Source organism: Aulonocara stuartgranti (genome assembly GCF_965226115.1).
Source record: "Aulonocara stuartgranti genome assembly, chromosome: 4".
Classification (NCBI taxonomy): Eukaryota; Metazoa; Chordata; class Actinopteri; order Cichliformes; family Cichlidae; genus Aulonocara; species Aulonocara stuartgranti.
Window position 1 is genome coordinate 35701634 of NC_138942.1, and position 27013 is coordinate 35728646.

Consider the following 27013-nt stretch of genomic DNA (forward strand, 5'->3'; position numbering starts at 1 on the left):
CGTCACAGCGGCGCGACGAAGGCTGTCCCAGTTCAAAGGCTGCTCGAAACGCGGCCCTCAAATGCGTCCTTCATTTCCCTGAATTTTAAGGATGTGGCGGTGTAGCCTTCATGGCCCAACATATCCCAGATTTCATAGCGCGGCGGTGGTGTGGATAATTTTGCCGAAAAAAACGGCGGAAGCGGAGCCGCCGAAGAGTAAACTTTCAGAAGCAAGTACTGAATATTATGTCACTTATTTATGTGCAAATGTTTAATAATGAAGAACATTAAAACATTACTGTTGGCCACATGTCGGCAGAGTTATGTGACGTTAGCGATGTTTGTACTAACTTGGTTTTAAAGCCTTTACTTTTAAATATACGCCGTTCAATAGTTGACTTTAATCTCACAGAGATGTGATGATTTTGTGGATAATTAAAGTCAGTCATATATCCACAAACACAAAAGTCAGTGATGCTGCTCGGTTTGCAGTCCTGAACATCACGGCACAAGCAGCAATGGCGTGTCCAGCGGGGTGGCCACCCCCCCAACCAGACTGGCCACCCCAGGTGCCACCCCAAAGGCAAAACAATAAAATTCAATCAAATATCAAATGTCCGATTGTTTTCACGGTGACGCTCAGATATCCGAGTGTAAGTGAATGCAGCATCGCTTCTGCGCTATGCGCATCACGTTAGCAAAGGTAGGAGAGCCAAGCACTAAAGACGTCACTGCAGGAAACAATTTTTGGGTGAAAGAAAATGAGGACAGAATAAATGTCCCGGTAAGTAATATTAAGTTTGTTGAGTTTAGTAAACTTCGGTGAAATTAGAATACCAAGGAAAAAATAACACTTAAAGAATTATTGCAGCTGTGGAATATTTCAGACAGTATGCTACTGAGGGCAGCTAACATAAGAGTTATGAGTTATAAGATATAATCTAAGTCGTAACATTGCTGTATGGAGCTGCAGATTTGGTTGCAGGTTAACATAGCTGGACTGGCCATCGGGCTTATTTGACTTATTTTTTATTTTTTTTGTAATGGCATGAACAATGAGAGGTGGTGGATTGGCCAGATGCAGGTCGATGTGTAGAAATAACTCCGTTGTTTGGTGGTGGCTATGGCGGAGCTGACACAGAGGCCAGCAGGTGGATGAGGGAAGGGGAGGCAGGAGGAGAGACCCGAGGCGGCCACCAGTCCGAGTGTCAGGTGAACTGAACTTCAGGTAAGAAGTTATGACCTGCAGTCTATCTGGGTCAGATATAAACCAAGTTTAGGTGGAGTTTATTTTCATGTTGCTGACTTTTTACTGTCAGTTGCAATAACTCGTACTGCGTTCTAGCCAGCTTGATGGAGTTTTTAGGTGGGTGGGTGCTATGATGTTACTGATAGTGAACTTTATTTTATTCATAAGGTTAGTAGAGTTGCCAACGACTCCTTAAAAAAATGGAATGGTCCCTCAATCAGAGAAAATATTACACGTTTCGTATTGAGCTGAGAAGAGACGCAGTTTGTCCCGGACTTTAGCTAGAATGGAAAAAAGACACAAAGCTGGAGTTATTCTGTCGTTACGCTGCACAGCTGTCTCTTCTTCTCTCATTCTCTCCCCTGCCTCTCCTGTTGCTACTTCAATCATGAAACTGATCAATGATCAGCTGATCGGCTTTTCTCTCTTGTTTATTTATCGCCCACTTTGCGCCAGAAAGAGGAAACCAGCAGATGTCGCGCTAAACAACAGCAGCACGTTTAAGCTTGATCGGGTGTTGTTAGAATTTATTTAATATTAATTTCTAGTATCAGCTGATGTTTGCTGGAGCCACAGCTGTAAAGCTGCTGGTCATGATGTCGGTTTGGATATGTGGTGAGAGGGAAACATGAAGATGAAACCAGGAGATGTCCTTACTGAATCATCAGAGCTGAACAGGTGATGGAGAAACAGGTTTACCTTTTAGGTGACATGGATGAGTTAAAGTTATGAACTGTTTCTGAGAGACAAATAACACCAGGATCCTTTTTTATGTAGCTGACAGCTGGTAACTGTGCAGGGGTGGATCTAGGAAAGTTTTGCCAGGGGGGCAGGTAGGGCATTAACAGGGAAAGGCACAAAGAAATACTTTTCTTTCTTATTCTCATTTAAAATACCTAGCTTTTATTAAATAATTATCTAAATCTTACAACCAAAGTTTTTATCTGACGTAAAATGTATAGAAATCATACATATACCAACAAGACTGTACATCACTGTCACAACAGGGTTTGTTTTCATTCAAAGGCTTTATGGCTTTAATACCTGGTGGGCCGGTCTGTAGTAAAAATGCCCAATTTTTTTGTCCCAGTCCAGCCCTGCAGGTTAATACTGGCAGTGTCACCATGCCAGCTGACTGTATTTTATCATCAGCCAGTGTTGTTCTTTATCAATATTACCAAAGTTTACCATAAGGCAGCATAGAAAGTATTTACTTGCTTTCAGGTTTTATTCAAATGTTAGTCTTTTCAGTTGTTTCTCCACTTTTTTCCTGTTTCAAAATCAAACACCAGTTTGTGAGAAGATTATCTTCTTTTTTTAACAGGCAGATAAAGTTTTACATTGGAACTGGCTAATTTGTCAATTGTTTGTTACAAATGTTCGTATTTTAATTTTCAAAAATGTTTTTGCCCAAAACATATGTGCACTATATGTCAGTAAAAATACTATGCAAATATTGCTGTCCTTGAATGCTGAGTAAACACTGACAAAGCACTGATTGTATCTCTCGTACTTTATCAACGCAGTATCTAAAAACTTTGCACCGTAGTGGTTAAAATCTCATTCTAATAAGAGTTAAAAGTGCATTTGGTTATTAGGTTTATAGGATTATTGAATTATGGTTAAGGGTTGGTAGAATTTTTTTTTTAAACATTATCTGCCAATTAAATCTGCCACCCTTCTCCAAATCTGTGCCCCTACCTGGCCCCCCCAACAAAAATTTTCTAGACACGCCACTGACAAGCAGGATTCACTGCACTGTTAATGTTAGCTGTGTTATATTGCTGCCTCTGTTCGGTGGTGTTGAGCCAAACGGACTTTAACGTGTGTTTGAACGAGCTGACGGTTCACTCGTTAAGCTGAAAGAAAGATGCTTTAATCACAGCAGTCACACATGTGTCCACTGCACCATCTGGGAACTGTTTTTGTTTAGTCAAGTCAAGTCAAGCTTATTTATAAAGCACATCTAAAAACAACCAAGGCTGACCAAAGTGCTGTACAATAAAATACAAATATAAAATACAATAAAACACAACTACATAAAACACCTCACTGATAAAACAATAAGTTAAAACAGTAAGTTAAACCTTGCTAAAAGCCAATGAGAAGAGGTGAGTTTTAAGAGCAGTTTTAAAAGTTCGTAGGCTTGTGGAGAATCTGATGTGAGGAGGTAAACTGTTCCACAGTCTGGGTGCAGCCACAGCAAAAGCCCTCTCTCCCCTAGTCTTTAATCTGTACCTGGGAACATCTAAAAGCATCAGGTCTGCTGACCTCAAAGATCTCCTGGGGCGGTAAATGCTAAGAAGCTCTGCCAGGTACTGTATATAGCCTCTGTAGAAATTATCCACACCCTCACTTATCTTAACTGCACTACTGTATACAGGGAGTGCAGAATTATTAGGCAAATGAGTATTTTGTCCACATCATCCTCTTCATGCATGTTGTCTTACTCCAAGCTGTATAGGCTCGAAAGCCTACTACCAATTAAGCATATTAGGTGATGTGCATCTCTGTAATGAGAAGGGGTGTGGTCTAATGACATCAACACCCTATATCAGGTGTGCATAATTATTAGGCAACGTCCTTTCCTTTGGCAAAATGGGTCAAAAGAAGGACTTGACAGGCTCAGAAAAGTCAAAAATAGTGAGATATCTTGCAGAGGGATGCAGCAGTCTCAAAATTGCAAAGCTTCTGAAGCGTGATCATCGAACAATCAAGCGTTTCATTCAAAATAGTCAACAGGGTCGCAAGAAGCGTGTGGAAAAACCAAGGTGCAAAATAACTGCCCATGAACTGAGAAAAGTCAAGCGTGCAGCTGCCAAGATGCCACTTGCCACCAGTTTGGCCATATTTCAGAGCTGCAACATCACTGGAGTGCCCAAAAGCACAAGGTGTGCAATACTCAGAGACATGGCCAAGGTAAGAAAGGCTGAAAGACGACCACCACTGAACAAGACACACAAGCTGAAACGTCAAGACTGGGCCAAGAAATATCTCAAGACTGGTTTTTCTAAGGTTTTATGGACTGATGAAATGAGAGTGAGTCTTGATGGGCCAGATGGATGGGCCTGTGGCTGGATTGGTAAAGGGCAGAGAGCTCCAGTCCCACTCAGACGCCAGCAAGGTGGAGGTGGAGTACTGGTTTGGGCTGGTATCATCAAAGATGAGCTTGTGGGGCCTTTTCGGGTTGAGGATGGAGTCAAGCTCAACTCCCAGTCCTACTGCCAGTTTCTGGAAGACACCTTCTTCAAGCAGTGGTACAGGAAGAAGTCTGCATCCTTCAAGAAAAACATGATTTTCATGCAGGACAATGCTCCATCACACGCGTCCAAGTACTCCACAGCGTGGCTGCAAGAAAGGGTATAAAAGAAGAAAAACTAATGACATGGCCTCCTTGTTCACCTGATCTGAACCCCATTGAGAACCTGTGGTCCATCATCAAATGTGAGATTTACAAGGAGGGAAAACAGTACACCTCTCTGAACAGTGTCTGGGAGGCTGTGGTTGCTGCTGCACGCAATGTTGATGGTGAACAGATCAAAACACTGACAGAATCCATGGATGGCAGGCTTTTGAGTGTCCTTGCAAAGAAAGGTGGCTATATTGGTCGCTGATTTGTTTTTGTTTTGTTTTTGAATGTCAGAAATGTATATTTGTGAATGTGGAGATGTTATATTGGTTTCACTGGTAAAAATAAATAATTGAAATGGGTATATATTTGTTTTTTGTTAAGTTGCCTAATAATTATGCACAGTAATAGTCACCTGCACACACAGATATCCCCCTAAAATAGCTAAAACTAAAAACAAACTAAAAACTACTTCCAAAAAGATTCAGCTTTGATATTAATGAGTTTTTTGGGTTCATTGAGAACATGGTTGTTGTTCAATAATAAAATTATTCCTCAAAAGTACAACTTGCCTAATAATTCTGCACTCCCTGTAGCTCTGTGTAAATAATCATTCTGTACATACGATAATTTTTAATCCTACAACTGTTTACAACTTGCATAGTTCCCATTTCTGTATAGCTGTATATCTCAGATTCTGTAAAGTTATTTATTTCATATTCTGTATAGTTTTTCATATTTATATCCTGTTCATAGCTTGTACTCACTACAGCCTGTACATACTTATAGTTATAGAATATTCACAACATACTTCATACCGTGTACATTATAACATACCATAATAGACCCATTTCTGTAATATACTTACATATCTATACTATTGCTAATATATATTGTAATATATCTATATCACTAAAGCACTTCTGGATGGATGCAAACTGCATTTTGTTGCCCTGTACCTGTGCAATGACAATAAAGTTGAATTCTTCTTAATCCCTGGGTCCTGGACTAGTTCTGCTGGGTGTTTGGGGGGGGGGGGGGGGGGGGGGGGGGGCATGTGTGGTGGACCACTAGAGGGCTCCACTCACACCCAGTGTTGAGGAAGTGTGTTGCTGTGTTTTGTGGCACGATGTGTTCAGTTGAAGTATGGAGAGGAATAAAGGAGTGAGAACTAAGAGCTCCGTGTCATCCATGCTTACCTCCACATTATAGTTTTTATGGACAGAATTTCTAGGTGTAGCCTCAGAGTCTCATCTCTGTTTGTTGCAGAGGATATGGTTCTGTTGGCTTCATCGGGTGGTGGCCTGCAGCCCATGCTGGAGCAGTTTCAGCCAAATGTGAAGTGGCGGGAATGACAGTCAGCACCTCCAAGTCGAAGACCTTGGTCCTCAGCCAGAAAAGCTTGGAGGGCATACCACGGGTCAGGCTCGAGTTACTGCCCCAAGTGCACGAGTCTATCTTGTGCTTTTGTTCATGAGCGAGAGGAGACAGGAGCAGCAGATTGATGCTAGCAAGTGAAAGTATTATCATTTAATTTGTCACACATTTCTCACCATGAACTTAGTGACTTCAGTAACACTATCACAGGTAGGCTTTCAATTTTCAGTTCATTAAATATACTTGCTGAACCAATCTGGATCATTCACCTTATCATAACTAGATTAACCACCAGAGGGAAGAAGAAAACCACAAATAAAACAAAAGCGTTTCAACTTTGCCACTCACTTGTTTTCATAAGGCTCTTAGCTGAGTCAGTCATAACTGGTCAATTGCAACAAAGATTTGAAGATGATCTGTTTTTGTAAAGAAGTAATAAACAGTGCTTCAAATGCGATTTTCTCCCTCAGTCAGCATGTGAGGCTGTTTAAGTTTAGTTATTCAAACCAATTTATAAAACAAAATATACAGAGGAAAGACTTCTTTATTATTAGAACCACACAGGTTTAGCTCAGGGCTGAGTAAAATTCAGTCTTTGCCATCATTATCCCAGCATGAAGTTTGGTTGGCTTAAGGTATCTGGGAGTTAGTGTCATCAGGTTTGTTGTACACTGTTAAACATAGCATGCAGATGATGAAGCGTTAGGTTTTATTTTTAATTAATTCAAAATAAATGTTATAAATACATTTAAAAAAAAGACTAAATATGTTTTAAGTTTTCATGGGCTCATTCGGACCAATCACAGCACATTTTCACACTTTAAATCTGAGCAAACATGTCTGAAGCAACCTCTGAACCTTCTCTTTATTTCCAGCCTGTACTGTTCTGGATGATTGACAGGGATATGATGTTAAACACAGTGTGTGTCTGCAGGTCTGCCCCAAGTTTGTGTGCCCTCACAACTGAATTGATGTCTATGACCTACTCCCTGGTGTTTCCCGACACTGGTTTGTTAGCTTAAACTGTAACCCAGGTAAGAGCAAATCCGCCTTATGAGCCGTTTGGGATGGGCAGCCTGGTTAAAGAGTTTCTCCTCCTCCCTCCTGGAAGTCATCACCTCATGGTTGGACTGGTCCGTCTTTGCCAGTTATTGCTACAAGAAGAAAGAAAAAGGAAGCAGAGCTCCCACCCTAAACCTAATCCACACCAGTGGAGCTGTGGATTCAGGTGGTGGAATCCACAGCTCCACTGGTTTATGCTGACACCAGGGCCCTGTTTCAGGAAGCCGGTTTAGTGCAAACTCTGAGTAAGTATACCCTGAGTTACCGAAAACTCTGGGTTTTCGGTTTCACAAAGCGAGTTCAGCTGCAGCCTGAGTGAGTCACTATGACGACACACTCCGTGAAGCTAACCTGCCCCCTAGCAGGTTTACTACAACTAACCCTGACTGTCTCCGCCCCTTTGTCGGAAACCTGACTGTAGGAAGTGTCGGACATGGCGTGCCACTTCCTTGAAGAGCCAGTAGATCGTGAAGCCCAAATTCTCCGCAGAGCTCTCCGCCGGGAGAGAGTGATCAGAGCGCGTTTGGACATTTTATCATTTCCTGATGATTTTCTGTGCGAACGTTACTGTTTCTCAGCACAATCTATAAGTTATTTGAATAACATCCTCAGGCCATATATTACGCATGTGACACATCGCGGACATGCGCTCAGTTCTGTACATATTATTTGTATTGCACTTCGGTTTCTTGCAAACGGGAGCTTTCTGTATAATATTGGTGACGCTGAGCACGTTTCCAAGGCTACCGTCTGTCGGGCAGTCAGGAATGTTACAGTTGCACTGAAACATCTCCTGTACTCGTCTGTGGTGTTCCCCGGTCATAGACCCACAAGATTTATCAAAGAGGGATGCCACAAAATTGCAGGTATCAGGATGAACAAAACTTAATTTATGATGTGGTGATACTTGAACTACTACTTAAATTGCACATTTATTCTCACGGTTCCCAGGCGTGATTGGCTGTACAGATGGCACTCACATTCCAATCATTGCTCCTTCAGTAAATGAAGGAGACTATGTGAACAGGAAGTCTTTCCACAGCATTAATGTGCAGGTACATAGTTCCCTGTAGCATTTCAAACTAACAAATTATTTCATTATAGTAATGGATGCTAATTTGTGTTCTCTGCACTGTGAAGATCATATGTGATGCTGCCAACATTATCACAAATGTGGAAGCCAAGTGGCCAGGCTCTGTCCATGACTCACAAATATTCCGTGAATGTACACTGAGCACAAAATTTGGACATGGTGAGTTGAGAATACTTTAAAATATATAAAGACCAATTGCTTCGGGACATTTGAACTGAAGTGTACCCTTCTGTCTTAGGAGAGTTCACTGGCTACTTGCTTGGTGATAGGGGGTATCCATGTTTACCCTATTTGCTTACCCCTTACCCTGACCCTGAACCGGGCCCACAGCAGCGATATAATCTGGCTAATTGCAGGACAAGAGCCAGAATTGAAATGACTATCGGAATGCTTAAGGCCCGGTTCCAGTGCCTGCAAAGACTCAGGGTCACCCCAGAAAGGGCATGTGACATTATTGTGGCATGTGTGATTCTTCACAACATTGCCACAATTAGAGGAGAACACTGTCCTTCTGAACCAAACATCAGCAGTGATCCAAACCATGAACATCCTGACCCTCCCACGGACATACAAGATGGAAGAGCAGTCAGAGACACCATATGTCACAATCATTTCTTTTGACCCATCACCTCAACATGTTGAAAGAAGAATAAACAGATTTTTTGTTCAACTGGCTTTATTGGTCACCTGTGTTTCCTGTACACAAAGTATTAAAAGATGTAAACCTCATAAAGTGTCTCTGTTGCTTCCTCCTCTGTAACAGCTGTCAATGTTTCTTCATTATTTTCCTGTAGTAAAGAAATAGACAACATTGCTGTTCTACTGTAAACTCATATAATCTGTGGAGTATTACTCACAACTGCATGTTGGTCTGGCTCAACAGGAGGCTGCACCAGATGCAGTACACCATCAACTGATAGAATATGAGGTTTATACAGGTCACTTATAACTTACAAGGGACCAAATGGCAATTAACAAACATACCAATCACCTTACACTTCATTGTCATTATGCTCTCAAAGACAACCAAGACTGAGGGAAGGCAAAATCAGTAGGAAAATAACTTCACTACAAAATAATCCATTATGGTAAAGAGTTTATCAAATGAATGAGCAGCACTGCAAAGGTGACTGTGAAGAAAGGATGTATGCACATCATGTATTATTTTGAATTTACCCCTTATGTAGGCACTTGTGTCTTGCGGGGTTATTGACTCAGAGGATGTCCCCGCAGAGATGCCTTCGGCCACAGGGCGCCCACTGTTTTGGCTGAGGGCAACTGCTCAGCCTCTGTGAGTGGTGGTGGTGGAGGACCCCCACCTGTTTTTCGGGCCTCCGCTTTTTTTCTGTTGGCTATAACGGGTCACATTTGAGCATACAGAGTAAGCAAATATGTACTTGTAATGTGCTCAGATAATTTCAATAAGTGCTTACAGACAGAAAATTAATGTAGCCTCTAACTGCAATTGATTTACATGGGACAAACAGACCAAGCACTATGGCTCATAATACAATTACACCTTACCTGTTTGGACTATATTTTTATATTTCATTTTTACTTGCTGCCAGGCACGTTTGGGGCCTGTTGGGTTGCACCTGCGCTCACATCACATCACAAAATAAAATGTATAAAATAACAAATAAAATAACATATGATAAAATAACGTGTTAAATGGGTGGAAATCCCTAGATCAATGTTTAAATTAACACTCACGCATTGACTCTGTCGGCTATGTTTTGCCATGCATGTTTTTGCAGCTGAGGCTGTGTTACTTTTTTCCGCGGAATTTGCATGTTATCGGCATATGCTGCCATCAGAATTTCGGCCTCAAGCGCTGTGAAATACATTGACCGCGCCTTCTTTCCCTCCGTCTCCATGGTGACTCGCTTAATCTGTGCTCCGCTTATCAGGGCTTTATGTATCCTCGTCCGCGCGCTTGACTTGGGGTTAAAGCAACTCCGCGTTGACTGAACTAATTGTTATCAGCCTTTCTGAAACCGAATATTCCGAGTTGGACAGTTCGGGGTTACTCAACCGTGAGTGTCGTTTTTCACTCTGAGTTTTCCAAACCGGCTTCCTGAAACAGGGCCCAGGTCTCTGGTGGAAACTTCGAGGATGAACGTTTCTCCTGTGCTCTTTACGAGTCTGAAGAAATTAAATGGTAAATGGCCTGTATTTGTATAGCGCTTTACTAGTCCCTAAGGACCCCAAAGCGCTTTACACATCCATTCACACACACATTCACACACTGGTGATGGCAGCTACGTTGTAGCCACAGCCACCCTGGGGCGCACTGACAGAGGCGAGGCTGCCGGACACTGCCGCCACTGGGCCCTCTGACCACCACCAGTAGGCAACGAGTGAAGTGTCTTGCCCAAGGACATAACGACCGAGACTGTCGGAGCCGGGGCTCGAACCGGCAACCTTCCGATTACAAGGCGAACTCCCAACTCTTGAGCCATGTTTGCCCCATTAAGCCTGACTGTTATGAGGAAGGGTTTTGTGTTCCAGACCCGGCCACTGAAGCAGATATGTGTTTTGTTTCTGACCCTGCAAACAGTAGAAAACTGAGTTAAATGTTGCTGAGCCTACTACCTGCTTTTTGTGAGTCTTTCCCATGCTGAAGTTCATATCTCTAAATTGTGTAATAAGTTTTGTATTTCCAAGCTGTCCGATAATTATGTAGTGAGTAAAAGCCACCGAGTAACCGCTAAGGGCCTCTATACTACTCGTGCAAACTTTCAGGCCCAAAGCTCTTACAGGAACGAGCCCAGAATAAACGGGACAAGAGGGTCAAATATCAGTCAGATAAATTAAAATTTATTATTTTAAAAGAAAACAAAGGGTTTGCAAAAGGCCTAAAACATCAAAATGAAAAAGGTCACTAACGACCACAATATAGTCTTATTGGTGCAACCTGCCAGCAATGCAACTTTCACCTGAGGGCTTGCTCTCCCTCGACGGTCCCAGATGCTCGTTGCTTTAAAAGAAACAAATCCACCCCAAATAAATACGAGCCCAACAGAACACTTTTCGCATGCACTAAGTGTTTTAGTTCAGGGAATAAATGGTGGCACTAAAATCACTCTTAATAAAACTTATTCACCGCAAATCCACACAGAGCACCTCTAAAAGACCTAATTCCCCTAAAGTAAGAGCCCAGCTCAGGGATTGCACACTGCCCGACTAATATTGCACCAGCCCACTGAAAATAAAAACAAACCCAGCATAAAAAACAAACACTTTTAAAAGGTGACCCTACTCTAAAACCAACTTGGGAGAAAAACTCAACGAAAAAGAGAAGGAGGAAAAAACTGACAAATTCACATGTGCAGCCTGTCCTGCAGGAGGCAATACAATATAAATTAGATTGTAGCGCATAAATATACTTTTTTTTATGTCAAATATATTAAGTTAACATACCTCCAGCAGACAACTGTGTTTGCTGCACACCTGGCTTGTCTTCTAAAATCACTACTAGAAACATAAAATACAATAAACATCAAATACATTTCAACGAATTTAAAAAAGCACTAAAAGAAAAACAGCCTGTACCTCGAACCTCTGCTGTGGAGGTTTAAAACAACCGTTTGTGTAGAAGACAAAACTTCTCAGGCTCTTCACCTACTCACACAACCATTGTTCACAGCCGCTCGTCAGTACAAATGAGAGAAGAAGAGCACCTGGGTCCTAAAGCCTTCCCCATTACAATTAAAAGGAGTTTGGTATTTCATGGACAGACATTAATGCTTATTAGGTGGTTCTCAGGCAAGCAGTGATACCTGGTGTCTCCGAAGCCTCAATTAGTGACGTATGCGCTGGTGTATGCGCTGTTTCTGAGGCAGCTAGAAAAGAAACAATATTTTCAGCTTCAGAGCCGACAGTTAAAGGGATTAGGGCTGGGTATCGTCACTGATTTCTAGAATCGATTCAATTCCGATTCACAAGGTCCCGAATCGATTCGATCCACGATTCGATTTAATTCGATTCGATTCGATTTAAATCTGGGAAATTTTGACAGTCAGAAGTATAATTCAGATCAGAACATTTACATATTTTTGTATCAATAAAAAGGAAGCTGACACACGCAAGACTTTATCAGAGGTGTGAGCGTCACAGCAGATACCTTTGTGTCAAAGTAGCTGAAGATAAAACACAGAAAAACATGAAGGTGATTTTCCTGGCCTGGATTTTATAAAAATATTCTGCAGTACATCAAAAACGAAAGAAAACCATTAATCAACATATGAACATCACCTCTGAAGTTACAGCGGTTTTATTACAGACACAGCATTTTGCATTTTGAATAATATTAAAAAGTTTAAATTTGTTCAGTATTGAACAGCAGAAATGAGGTTTTCTTTTCGGAAGAATGTAAAAGAGAAAAAAACAGCGGCTGACAGCCTGTAAACAACAGTAGACTGGTGTAACAAGCAAGCGAATAATGAAGAAAGGGAAACTGTTCGAGAGAGAGAGGGAGAGAGGGAGAGAGAGAGAGAGAGAGAGAGAGAGAGAGAGAGAGAGGGAGAGGGAGAGAGAGGGAGAGAGGGAGAGAGAGGGAGAGAGAGAGAGAGAGAGAGACAGACAGAGAGGGAGAGAGAGAGAGGGAGAGAGAGAGAGGGAGAGAGAGAGAGAGAGAGGGCGAGAGAGAGAGAGAGAGAGAGAGTGAGAGAGAGAGAGAGAGAGAGCTGTGCATCGTGGTGGAAGCAAAACAGTAAAAGTCAGAGTGAATTCATGACGATGTTTATGTGAAGCGTTTGGATCTTCTTCTGCTGCTGGTTCGGTCAATATTGTTTGGAGAGACATCAAACTAACAGCTTTAGAATCGGCTCATAAAGGGCGTGAACACAAAGCTCGACCCGCTGACAGATCAGAATCAGCGAGCTGTCGGCTTTCAGCCCCGACCGTGAGAAAGGCGACATCTCACTGATTCTGATCCGCGGGTCGCGCTGTGTGTTTAAGTCTATGTGCAGAATCCCTGTTCCTGCTCTCATTTACTGTCTTAACTGTTTGGTGGTTCTTGAAATTTTGTGAGATGTCACCTGAGATTCTGGCATTTCGGGCAAAATAAATTTATATTAAAAAATCGATTCAGGATTTTAATGAATCGATTTTACGTTATCCAAGCCAGAATCGATTTTAATTGATGAATCGATTATAAAAACCCACCCCTAAAGGGGATTTCGTTTTCTGTGGAGGAGCCCAGGCAGCTTATTCAGGGACAGTGTTATTCAGTGTTTTATGTGTTTCAATTGTTAAGCGGGCTCACAAAAAATATTTGTCTTTTGTTCCTCAGTGTAGAAACTATTAGTGAGATTCCTGATTGCCCTGGTTGCTCCTCTCCTGTTTTGGGCTCCTCTGCAAATGTTGACAGTGCATCTGAGCTGTAAGCTGTACTGTTGCCTAGCATGGGGCCCCTGCAAAGACTGTTTATTGTACTCCTGAGGTCACATTCTCTAAGACAGTTCGTATTCCTGAGGTCTACAGAGACTCTTGTTTGTGCTACAAAACTGGTTCTCTCAGAGTCTGTTTCTTTGCCCAGCGTCTGCCCAGGGACCAAGCCAGAGGCCTCGGTTTACTCTGGACCCCTGGAGAATTTTAAGCCAATACAGCCCCAGCCTCCAGTGTTAGCTGGGTGCTCTGCTGAGCCTGTGGTTATTCTCCTTTGCCATTGCCAGCCACCTATCAGCACACCTTTGGTGGTTTGATATCACCTTTGCCAAAGGCGGCCCCCCACCAAGCCTCCAGAGGTGGTCCGTCACCTCTACCTTCAGCAGAGTGTCTCTGCCACTTCTGGCACCCTGTCCGGCAGCTTGGTGGTCCGGCAACTTATTACATCACCTTTTTCGCCACTGTGAATATCTGGACTTGACTCCAAAGGGTCTCTGCCAGCAAAGTCAGCCTCCGTCCAAGCCTCCCGAGGACCTCCGACGCTGTCGTCAGCCACCTGTTTCAAACTCTTCTGTTGGGATAAATCACAGTATTCACTGGGTATTTGTTGAGTAGTTGAGTACTTATGGAGATAAGCTCATCAAATAGTAATTAGTTACTAATTACTGATTACTTCTCCAATAAAGTAATCCCATTGCTCTACTGATTACTTATTTTCAAAAGTAGTTAGATACTTATTACTTATTATTACTTATTACAAAAACATGATACACAAGCTGAATACGTAATAAAGCAACAGACCTTTCAGCCCAATTCTGCTGCATAATCATCATATCAAATCGAATCAAATGGAAAAGTCTCTTTTTAAAAATTGTTTTATTAGTTTTAATCTTTTAACTTTATGCACATTTCATCAAGCAAAAATTTAATTATATGTTACAGTCTTTCACATGAAGAAATTTACCATTTAAACCTATGTTCTGCATATTCCAGCATATCAAATAAAATAATGTTTTGTGTTTACACTCTTTCAAATAGATGCAAGTAAAACACAGCAAATAAATAAATAAAATCAAAGACTCAGCAGCTCCTAAATCTATTGTCACCTGTTTAGCAGGAGTGGGGCGGGTGGAGGTTTGTCCACAGCACTCATGTCAGTGGGGGGGATCCGGGGGTTTCTCTGTGAATGTCACGTTCCCGTGGCAGCGTGCTCGCTGCTCGCTCAGAAAGGAGTTTTCTTCCCACGCAGAGTAACAGCAGACGCTAATGTGTTGTCACTTTTTACAGAATCAAACTCAAAGTAATGTGAGTACGTCCAAGCTTTAAGCGCTGCGTGGGCGTACTCTCTCCATCACTCCATATTATCCATTGTTGACCTGCACACGTCTGTAACCACAACATGCTCGTGCGTCACTGTAATGACACACTGTCACAAACTAAATCACGGTTTAGTAATGCAGTAACGTAGCGTGCTTACAGGAAAGTAATAGTAGTCTATTTTCTTCCTTGCTATAGTAATCCCTTACTTTAGTCGTTACTTGAAAAAAGTAATCGGATTACAGTAAAGCGTTACTGCCCATGTCTCATCATCCTGTTCCACCTGTTGTCCCAGTTTTTCAAATGAAGGCTGTGGGGACATTCTTACTTTGTGCTTTTAGAAAAATTCTGTAATATGAGAAATGTTTCTCTTCTCTGGCAGCTTGCAGTGTATTCTTACTCTAACTCAGTCTGGTATTTTAGAAAGAGATGGTCAAATTAATTGACTAAGTGAAAGCATCCTTCTGCTCTCTTGACATTTTACCATTGTTCAAAAATATCTTGCAGTCTATCAGTCCCTGTGTGCCCTCCATAATCAGCACTTCACTGGTAGCTGGTCAAGTCCCTGCTTATTTTAAGAACGGTTAAATCCACCTACTTTCAAAAGACAAAACAAAACATGTGTGTTTCACCACATGAACCAAGGTGTGGAATTAAGGCTTGGGTCATTATCAGCAGAGGTCTTGGGTAAAACCATTGTGAGACGTCTGCCATGTGAGGCAGTCCATCATGACTTTAAGAACTGAAGGTCGCCCCAGGAAATCAAAAGTCCCTCTGCTGCTGAGGATACATTTATCCGAGTCACCAGCCTCAGAAATCACAAGTTAACAGCAGCTCAGATCAGAGCCCAGATGAATGCCACACAGAGCTCCAGTAGCAGACACATCTCAACCTGTTCAGAGGAGACTGTGTGAATCAGGCCTTTATGGTCAAACACACTGGACCCACTACAGTTCGCTTACCGTCCAAATCGTTCCACAGACGATGCCATCTCTCATCTCCTCCACACATCACTCACTCACTTGGACACTAGAAGGGGGAATTATGTTAAAATGCTCTTCATAGACTACAGCTCTGCATTTAACACCATAATTCCCTCCACACTCACCACCAAGCTGGAGCATCTGGGACTCAGCTCATCTATGTGTCAGTGGATCTCCAACTTCCTAACTGGCAGACCACAGGCAGTAAGGATGGGCGGACATGTCTCAGCCTCCACCACTCTCAGCACTGGAGCCCCCCAGGGGTGTGTTCTGAGCCCCCTGCTGTACTCTTTGTACACATATGACTGTGTGGCCACTACCAGCTCCACCACCATCATCAAGTTTGCTGACGACACCGTCGTGGTGGGCCTGATCTCTGATAACAACGAGACGGCCTACCTGAAGGAGATTAGGAATCTGGAGAACTGGTGCCAGAGGAACAACCTCCTTCTAAACGTCAGTAAGACAAAGGAGCTGATAGTGGACTTCAGCACTAAGCAGGAGAGGAACTACCAGACCCCCGTCATCAACGAGTGCCCAGTGGAGAGAGTGGACAGCTTCAAATACCTCGGAGTTCACATCACGCAGGACCTGTCATGGTCCTGTCACATCAACACCGTGGTGAAAAAGGCCCGTCAGCGTCTCTACCACCTCAGATGCTTGAGAGACTTCCAACTGCCCTCCAAGGTGCTCAGGAACTTTTACTCGTGCACCATAGAGAGCATCCTGGCGGGAAACATCTTAACCTGGTTCGGGAACAGCACCATGCAGGACAGACGAGCTCTACAGAGGGTTGTGCGGTCAGCTGAGCGCACCATCCGCTCCGAGCTCCCTGACCTGCACTCAATCTACAGCAGGCGGTGCTGGACCAAGGCCAGGAAGATCGTGAAGGACCTCAGCCATCCCAACAACAGACTGTTCTCTCTGCTGAGGTCAGGAAAGCGATTCCGCTCCCTGAAGACCAACACAGAGAGACTGAGGAGGAGCTTCTTCCCGCAGGCGATACGGTCTCTCAATCACACCACCACACAGTACTGACCCACACATATGGTTCTTACACACACACTGGACTTTCTGGACTTTGGTTTTGCACAACACTGGTCACTATATTCTTCATTTCCGGTTAATACTTGTACAGCTGCTGTTATTGTGTATATATTTATTTATATTTAGATTTCTTCATACATTCTTATACAGTTCTATATTGTGTATTTTGTTGTACAGTTATTTTATTTTCAACTTTAATTTATATATTTATCTTTATCTTATTCTTCCCAGTTAAATTTACCCTTCATTCTAATTTGTGTTGTACAGTTATTTCATTTTTAACCTTAATTTATATTTTATTCCTTCCTAGTTAAATTTACCCTTTTTAATTTTTCATATTTATTTCCTATCTTATTCATAGCCTTTTCCTTTTTTGTTCTCTTTAGGTCACGAGCAGTTGTCCAAGCATTTCACTACATATCGTACTGTGTATGACTGTGTACGTGACAAATAAAATTTGAATTTGAATTTGAATTTGAAATAGCTGCTAAGAAACCACGACTAAGGAAAACCAACAACAAGAGGAGATTTGTTTGGGCAAGAAACACAAGGAGTGGACATTAGACCATCTGTGCTTTGGTCTGATGAGTGCAAATTAGAGATCTTTGGTTCCACCTGATGTGTCTTTATGTGACGCAGAAAAGGTGAACGATGGTCTCTACATGCATGGTTCCCACTGTGAAGCATGGAGGAGGAGGCGTGATGGTGATTTATACAAAACTGAAGGTACACTGAACCAGCATGGCTACTACAGCATTGTGCAGTGATATGCCATCGTGTCCGATTTGCTATTTTTCCAACAGGACAATGACCCCAAACACGTCCAGGCTGTGTGAGGGCTATCTGACCAACAAGGAGAGTGATGGAGTGCTGCGCCCGATGGCCTGGCCTCCACAGTCACCTGACTTAAATCCGTCGAGATGGTTTGGGATGAGATGGACTGCAAACAATGCTCGGCTCCACAAAGCAGGGTTTATCAGGGACTACCTCCAGAATGAGTGAGTGGAGAGGGTGGATGGGCTGCCTGCAGTCCTGACCTCAACTCCATCAACACTTGTGGGATCAGCTTGGGTGTGCTGTTCATGCCAGACTGATCAGCATGTTGGCGAGACAAGACCTTTGGTTTCTTTATTTTAATGTATTCAGCCCGTTTTAATTAAACTTAAATCTCCTTGGATCTACTGAATCTAATTTAACTATTGGTTACTTCTATTATTTACCTTGTTGCTGTCATTTTTTGAAGTAACCAGCCGATCAGTTCTGTTAGCGTGTGTGCTTTGCTCTGCTGCTGCCATTCTTACAAAACACATAATTGTGGATAGCTGTGAAACAAGAGGACATGGATGTTGTGGACAGTGAAAATATGAGCACTGACACTTGGCAGCTGTCTGATACAGACCTGAAATCTTTCTGGCCCTGCCTTGTCATGGTTCAACTTTGAGAATGGCAAAGCAGACTCCACCACCAAGAGAAACAAGACAACCTGATATCATGGGAAAACATGTAATAGACCCGCCGGGCCACTGTGTCCATTTCAGGCTTTGCCTCTCCAAAGCATCAAATAGACACCCATGCAGAAGTTGCAGTAAGCTGCAGTATCAGCAGAGGGAGATATTTTATTTCAAGCCAACATTGCAATAATCACAGGAAGGCGTTTACACAGACATTTGTAACACATGTACGCATAAATACTTGTTAGCTGCCTAGTGTAATCATTTCTGGTGATTAAATAGTTTTACATTTATTAAATATATATCTCCCCCTGCTGGTATTGCAACTTCTGCATGCAGTAATTGAACTTGTGCACATGTGTCCATTTGATGCTTTGGAGAGGCAAAGCGTGAAATGGACATGGGAGCGACATGTCTATGACACGTTTCACTGTGATACTGAAGAGTTTGGTCACAACCGTCTGGAGATGAAACATGACAAAAGACATTATTTGGAAGAGGTCACTGTGACCACATGTATAGCATCATGGAGAGGACATGGCAGATGGGGAGGATGCTGTTGGCAAGGCTTCACAAGGTCCAAAACACCCACAGCACTGGCCCAGTTCATACTGGACCAGGTGAATTAGATAAAGGTGGCCGGTAGCTAGATGGTTATTTTCCTGAGGAATCTCAGAGAAAGCCTTTAAACATAAAATAAATATATATAAAGAAATAAAGTATATATATTATATACTCTTTTTGCACTTTCACTCATTTTAGAATCCACCCAAATACTGAGCCAGAGACTTACATCATTTCTCAGTGCACACACTCACACACACAAACACACAACTACACAGTGGTCTGTTCCTCGGCAACTGCACAGTTACTAAGAGACTGAATGCAAAGAGGCAGTGTTTCCATGGCAATGCTTGTGGCTGAGTCATCTCCACTGCAGTACATGCTTGTATATGAGTTCACATATATTTGACTGTGATTCAGTGGACACTCATTTGTATGAATACAATATGCAGAATGTTCAAACCCAGATTATGACTTGTGTTGATAATGTGCCACAGCACAGGGCTGTGGGCTGTACTGGACCCACAGCAGGCTTTTAACCTGAATTTGGATAAAGTGTAGGATGACCCAGGGATTAAAACACCAAACTAATTGCCACCACCCCCGCCCCTTTTTTTTTAAATACATATTTTTTGTTATATTAATACATTGCTGGTGAAAAAAGAAGCAACTTTCCTTTTTATTGGGTGAGTAAGCATTTCGTATTAGGCATGTGCATTTGAATACTGATTTTCAGTTTCTGCTGCCTATTTGTAAGGCAGAAGAACAGCTTGAGTAAACCTGTGAATGGACACTAAAGGTGACCTTCCAAGTGTTTCTGATAGAGTTGTAGCCCATCCTTTCATGGAGCAGAGTTAGGCAGCACAAATCAATGTTATTTAATTTAATCGTGTTTTAGATGAAATTTTGTGCTGATTCTTCAGGTAACTCATGAATTCACGAGAGCTTGGAACATGATTTGCCTGTGTGCTCCAACACAGTGGATTTGAAATGAAACAATCAAGATGTTGATGATTGAGGTGCAAAAGTACTCCTATTCAGAGGTTCAAGTAAGTGGGCAAACTAAAACACTTTTACATAAGATTGGTTTTAATAATGTGCTTTGTAATCAATCACTGCTCGAAGTCCAGAGCCCCTCAGGTGCTCTTCTAGTTTGTCTTCTGTAACAGAAAAAGCAGTCTTGACTGGACTGATATCCTGGCAGCTTTTATTTCACCAGCATCATGGAGGCTCTTTAAATGTTTGGTGCCACTCTAACCCGGTCTTTCTGTTCCTGAGTGTAATCAGTGCTCTGTGCTTTGTTGTATTAAAACATGACAACATGACAGTGATGGAGTCACAACCTTCAGAGACAGACAGTGTGTGTGTGTGTGTGTGTGTGTGTGTGTGTGTGTGTGTGTGTGTGTGTGTGTGTGTGTGTGTGTGTAAGGTGATGCCTTTCAGTTAAAAATGACACTAGTGTTTTCCCACTCACGATAAGAATCGAAAAGCTCTGTAGACTCTGGAACATTTCATGAATTTTGCCCATCCTGTTCAGCACTGGTGTAGTAGGAGTGTGGAATATAATTAATAGGACAGTTTATAACAACAATATGTTGTGATACAGTTTGAGATATTTTATACATGTAATTGGTTGTTGGAAGGTGTATATACTTTACCACACCACTGTTTTTCTTTAGACAACAACAATTTACTGGAAATCTGCAGAACACCATGACAACAAATCCATCTGACACTGACTGATATTTCAGACCAAAAAACTAAGTAGGTTTCAGAGCTCATCACAGCACAGAAACAGCTTTAGTGAAGGTTACAAATGATCTTCTTATGGCCTCTGACAGTGGACTCATCTCTGTGCTTGTCCTGCTAGACCTCAGTGCAGCGTTCGATACTGTCGACCATAATATCCTATTAGAGCGATTAGAACATGCTGTAGGTATTACAGGTACTGCACTGCAGTGGTTTGTATCATATCTATCTAATAGACTCCAGTTTGTGCATGTAAATGGAGAGTCCTCTTCACACACTGAGGTTAATTATGGAGTTCCACAGGGTTCAGTGCTAGGACCAATTCTGTTTACATTATACATGCTTCCCTTAGGCAGCATCATTAGAAGACATAGCATACATTTACACTGCTATGCAGATGACACCCAGCTCTATCTGTCCATGAAGCCAGATAACACACACCAATGAGTTAAACTGCAGGAATGTCTTAAAGACATAAAGACCTGGATGGCCGCTAACTTTCTGCTTCTTAATTCAGATCAAACTGAGGTTATTGTACTCGGCCCTGAAAAGCCTAGAAATATGGTATCTAATCAGATTCTTACTCTGGATGGCATTACCTTGGCCTCCAGTAACACTGTGAGGAACCTTGGAGTCATTTTTGACCAGGACATGTCCTTCAACGCACATATTAAACAAATATGTAAGACTGCTTTCTTCCATTTGTGCAACATCTCTAAAATTAGAAATATCCTGTCTCAGAGTGACGCTGAAAAACTAGTTCATGCATTTATTACTTCCAGGCTGGACGACTGTAATTCATTATTATCAGGAAGTCCTAAAAACTCCCTGAAAGCCTTCAGCTAATCCAAAATGCTGCAGCAAGAGTCCTGACAGGGACTAGAAAGAGAGCAGATTTCTCCTGTTTTGGCTTCCTGTTAAATCCAGAATTAAAATCCTGCTCCTCACATACAAGCTCTTAAATAATCAGACCCCATCTTATCTTAATGACCTTGTAGTACCATATCAGCCTATTAGAGCACTTCGCTCTCGCTCTGCAGGCCTACTTGTTGTTCCTAGAGTATTTAAAAGTAGAATGGGAGGCAGAGCCTTCAGTTTTCAGGCCCCTCTTCTGTGGAACCAGCTTCCAGTTTGGATTCAGGAGACAGACACTATCTCTACTTTCAAGATTAGGCTTCAAACTTTCCTTTTTGCTAAAGCATATAGTTAGGGCTGGACCAGGTGACCCTGAATCCTCCCTTAGTTATGCTGCAATAGACGTAGGCTGCCGGGGGATTCCCATGATGCATTGAGTTTTTCCTTTCCAGTCACCTTTCTCACTCACTATGTATTAACAGACCTCTCTGCACTGAATCATATCTGTTATTAACCTCTGTCTCTCTTCCACAGCATGTCTTTATCCTGTCTTCCTATTCTCACCCCAACCAATCACAGCAGATGGCCCCGCCCCTCCCTGAGCCTGGTTCTGCCGGAGGTTTCTTCCTGTTAAAAGGGAGTTTTTCCTTCCCACTGTTGCCAAAGTGCTGCTCATAGGGGGTCATATGATTGTTGGGTTTTTCTCTGTCTTCTTTGTATCATTTTAGGGTTTTTACCTTACAATATAAAGCACCTCGTGCACTACTGCTGCTACTATCTACACATGCACAAAAACGGATGGATTCCTTACAGAAGCTGCTGGCACTGGGAGCCCTTCCCCCGCTATAGAATACAATGAGTGTTTGTCAAATGCCTTAATTGACTTTGTGTGTGTGTGTGTGTGTGTGTGTGTGTGTGTGTGTGTGTGTGTGTGTGTGTGTGTGTGTGTGTGTGTGTGTATTTGTGTCGGTACGTTTTGTACAGTAAAATGGAACCTTTTGTGTTTTGTGCCTGAATGCGCACTGTCTACTGACGCTTTGTGTGCATCTATGTGGGTGTATCTCTTTGTGCCAAAGTGGGTGGGAGGCTGAACAGGCTTGTAGGACTAAAAATAGAATGCTCTCCAGCTCCCTGCCTCTTTGGACTGAGAGAGTGGCACAGCAATAAAGAAAAAGGGAGAAAATGGACAGATCAAACATAGGAGGAGAGTCTACCGTGGCGTCACTTCCTTATCAAAGCACGGCTTATAAAGAGATACATTCCCAGTAGGAAGTAGTTATTCCAATAAACTCTATAGGACCTGGCTTCTTGGTCCAAAACTGGAGTCAGTATTGAAGTGCTCTTGAATTTTTACCCACTGTTTGTGACAAACCTCAGGTTTTATAATCAGCAAATGTATTTGCACCATATATTAAGAGTCAGATGTGATGATACTTTCTAGCACAGCTAAATAAATATCACTGAAATTAAGATATCGAATGTAAGGGCTCTGTGAACTGGAAAGAAGTCAGTTTTGCCGCCTGCTAATTTGTGCAGCAAGTGTGCTGGAATATTAAGGAATAAATCATAATATCATAGAAATGACAAAACGATCGATGCAATGGGCAGGAGTTTGCCCATTGGTCAGATAAGCTGTGCACCTTTCTTGCTACATTTTATTATAACTTCTAATGAAGGTGTATTGTCCCCGCTCTGTTGGCTTACTTTTCAAGTAGTTTTCCTTTGAACTAAGACTGTGTTGCTATAGTAACAAAGAGTTTTAAAAGAATCAAGTTTAAAAGTAGGACTGCATATGTCTGCCACTTTTTAGCATCCCTCTTCTGCTTTTCTTCTTCACCCCCTGTCCGTGCTGTCTTTGAAGATAATCGTTTTAGTACATCCCTCAGTGCATAAAGTAAAAACTTCCAAGGATCAGTGCATTTCCCAAAATCGGTGACCAGAAGACTGCAAAACGAGAATCTGCATATGCTGCTGACCTTACATCTGGATAACTGTGGCAGCCTGAACTCTTTCTTAAGGTCAAACACCAGTTTTTCACAGAGCATGTTTACAAATGCTGTAATAGTCATGCGGAGTCACCCAGTTGGTGAAGAGTTAAATAACTCGCTTCTTTATTCATGAGCAAATTGTTTAATGTTGCTCCAACTTCTGCATCATATGAGCGGCCTACACACAGTTTTGTGTGTCCTCCACAGTAATGGGGGTTCAGTGAAGTTTGCTGTCTGTCACGAGTGGAGAATCACGTGCGCTGTTGCTTCAGGTAGCAGTCACATACACACACGGGCACAGGTAAAGCAGCTGTTGGTGTTTGGTTTTCGGGGTGTGCAGCATGCAGAAGCTGCTGCTCCTCGGGTTACATAAGAAGCAGACACGGTGGCTCTGTGCACGCCGCTGCTCCAGCTGCCCTCGCCTATCTCTTTAAATGAGACTGAGCCTCTCCGCTCTGCGTGTGTGCATGTGTGTGTGGAGGAGAAATTACGAGACAGAAAGGGCCACTGTAGGACTCGGCGATCGAAAACACAATAGACAAGCTCTTGTGCTTGGATGCGAACGACTTTGCAGAGGAGCCGAATGTGGTTTTCTGTCTATGGCGCATCTTTAGCTCGGCGATTGGACGCAGGACCAGCTCGTAATAATTATTTATTTCGCCCATTCTGCGCCGCACCGGTGGAAGAACCGTGATCGAGGCAGCGACAGCGACGTGCTGATCATGGATTAATGCCCGAGTGATTTTTCATCTACAAGGTAAACTGCGGAAAGGGCCGGCCGAGGGAAATGTGTCCGTGATCGCAGGGTGTAGGTGTGTGTGGCGGGGATGGATGGATGGCGTTACTTTATGGCAGCAGCATCCACGCCGCAGCTCCTCCGCGCACAGCGAGAAAGAGGAGACTGCAGGAAGAGGGTGATGTGGGTGAATGGCGGTGGATGTTTTAGTTCTTTGTGTGCACCGTGAGGCCTTCAGGAGCCGGAGCTGATCAACCGCATCGAGCTGCGTATTGTTAACAAACACAATGACGTCAACGTCTGTCAATGACGCACGCTCTTTCGTTCTTGTTTGTTTAACAGTGAAACAGGCTTTAGGAATCCATTTGGACTGCAATGTTTCCTTTGTGTTGCTGTTGTTCCCGGTTCCACCCATGATGCTCTGTCAGCTCTTCTTCATTCTCTGTGGGCCCGCTACGCGTTTCTGCGCTTCATATTTTAAAGGCTCCTTAAGTAGGTCAAATTGAGAAAAAGCAGTATGTTAGGAAAGCCTGCTACCAAGAGCTCGCTTCGAATTTAAATGTGTGGGACATCTTTTAATAATGCAGTTCAGGATGGTTGTTAGGTCATTCTTGGTAAAGGGCCACATCCTTTCAAATCCACACCCATGCAAGTTTTTCACTTGTGTATGTTATCGAATAAAACCATCAGTGGTATCATGAGGGTTCACCAGAAAACAGGTTGTTTCGAGATGGCAAATAGTGATATATTACATGTAGTGATATACAGCCCGTTTCAGGCTGGCGCTCCTTTCCTTTAATCTGACAACAACTAAACCATTGCAGGCTTCACTGGGAGGGATTCTGCTGTACAGGCAGGGGTCACTCCTGATGTGTCACATGACTTCATTCACACATAGCAACACAAAACAGTAGTTTTGTTAAGTTACGCTCATCATTGATAGAAATGTTTTGGCTATATTGGTCTTTGAGTTGTTCTTTTTCTACAGTGAATGCTCAGCACACACTTTAGACAGCGCTTAAAAATGGTAATTATTTGGTTTTCTTTTCCCATAAAGGAACACAAGGCCAAAGATATACAAAAATCAACATGCAATAAGAATTTAGTGGCACTGATTCTACAATGTCTGCCTCCTGGTGAAGTTCTCTTACTTTTCTCTGCATGAACAAATGTGAAAAACAGAATTGTAGGTTTACTCAGGTCAGCACGGTCTCAGTGTGAAGCTGCTATTAAAGAGTTGGAGGAGCCACTGGACAAAGGCCCAAACTGTCAGCCTCAGTGGAGAAGATGCTGGTTCAGATCCAGCCCAGAAACCAGTCTGCACATGCCAGGCATGAACTGGAAACATGTGTCACTTTCCACTGTCCAAGTTTTACATCACCATTAAATGAGAGGCTACCATCTAAAACTGACACTTTATAAAGTTTATAGGTGATCATGTGAACAAAGAAACGTCATTTTTGAAGGGAAGCTTTATGGTGAGAATGTTTGAAGGAGTCGAGGTGAGTCGTTCAACCTGGAGAAAACTGTACCGGCTGCTAGGCATGATACATGCATCAGCAAGGCAGAAACACCTGCTGTGGAGCAAGGCACGCTAAAGTTGTGGAATAACCTTTCCAAAATGAAACTGGTTGTGTAGCTCACAAGGTTGAGCAAGCGAGCTATATGCCACAAAGGTACAGCAGAGACCCGAGTTTTCCTTTCCTGTCCACTCTCAACTATTCTGTCGTAATAAAGGTTAAAAAAACTAAACCCAACAGTACTTAAAAAAATCAAGTCTGTGCAGGGATTACAATCATTTAAACTGAACTAACATATCCAAAAACTCGGCTACTGAAAATGTATTTAGAGGGAAACTTACCAAAGGGACATTTGACCAGATCTAAGTTGTGCTTTAGAATAGAAGAATCCTCTAACTGTCCCACCGGGGGAAATTTGGTTGTAACAGCAGCAAAAAACACACGTAAACAAACAGAACAGGACACAGAACAGAAGCACACACAGTCTTTACATATTTACATCATGGACAATAGTTACCAAAACAGAGTACTGTACCGTTATTAAAATTAAAGAACAGATACCTGGCAAACTCAGGTTGTGGTGTGCAGACAGAGCAGGATACTGAAAGATGTTTAAATAGTTAAGAATATTTAGAATAATTAGAAAAGTGCCGATTGTGTACTTTATGCATAGTTTTGACCCTGCATGTATCATTTTTGTATTCATTTAAAAGCAAGCAGACAAAAAACCCCAAATGCTGATGGCAGGTTTGTCATCATGTAGCTCGAGGAAAAGTCAACCCCTTCTTCAATTCATTGGCTTCTAGAATTGAATGTCAAATCATTCTCCTCACATAAACTCTCCTGAGTGGGTGCGCCCCACCAGAATATATATGTTATTACTATATTACCCAAACAGAGCTCTTAGAAGCTTGTACTTATAGTTTCTAGAGTTCACAAACGCGCAACGGGCAGCAGAGTTTTCAGCCGGCTCCTGTCCTGCTCCAACACGCCGTCTCTTAGTTGATCTAAAAATGCTGCTATTGGCTCATGCCGCATCGGGAACTTCCCACCATGACTTCTCTTTATACCTCCCAGGCTTTTACATGCAGCTGTTGAATGTGATTGAATACTCTCTGCCATCACTTTTTGGTGTTTTTTCCAGTTTGATCTTTATTTCTGGCGTCTCTTTTCCAAGTGCATGCAAACGGCTGGCTCTTCTTGAGCCCCATTCTACCTAAAAAACGTCCGACCCTTTGGTGGTCCGCTGTCTCTGTGCTGCACCTCTTTTGCCTGCATTGGTCTTCTGGCTGCCCATGTTG

At 42.6% G+C, this 27013-nt stretch overlaps 1 protein-coding gene across 5 annotated transcripts in view; it reads left to right on the forward strand.

Moving 5' to 3' along the window:
* The window catches only part of fbxl16 (F-box and leucine-rich repeat protein 16), a 210294-nt gene that overhangs the window by 155631 nt on the left and 27650 nt on the right, over window positions 1–27013 (forward strand). For 2 of the 5 annotated variants that reach the window (XR_014276407.1, XM_082530514.1), the window contains exon 3: window positions 1125–1209. Coding sequence is in view for 2 of the 5 variants with exons in the window: in XM_082530514.1 (XP_082386640.1) it covers window positions 1125–1209 (85 nt within the window). In the remaining 3 variants the exon portion in view is untranslated. Of the gene's footprint in view, window positions 1–679; window positions 766–1122; window positions 1210–23855; window positions 24214–27013 lie in introns of those variants that run through there. The other 3 variants (XM_082530515.1, XM_082530517.1, XM_082530516.1) reach the window with 3 other exon arrangements.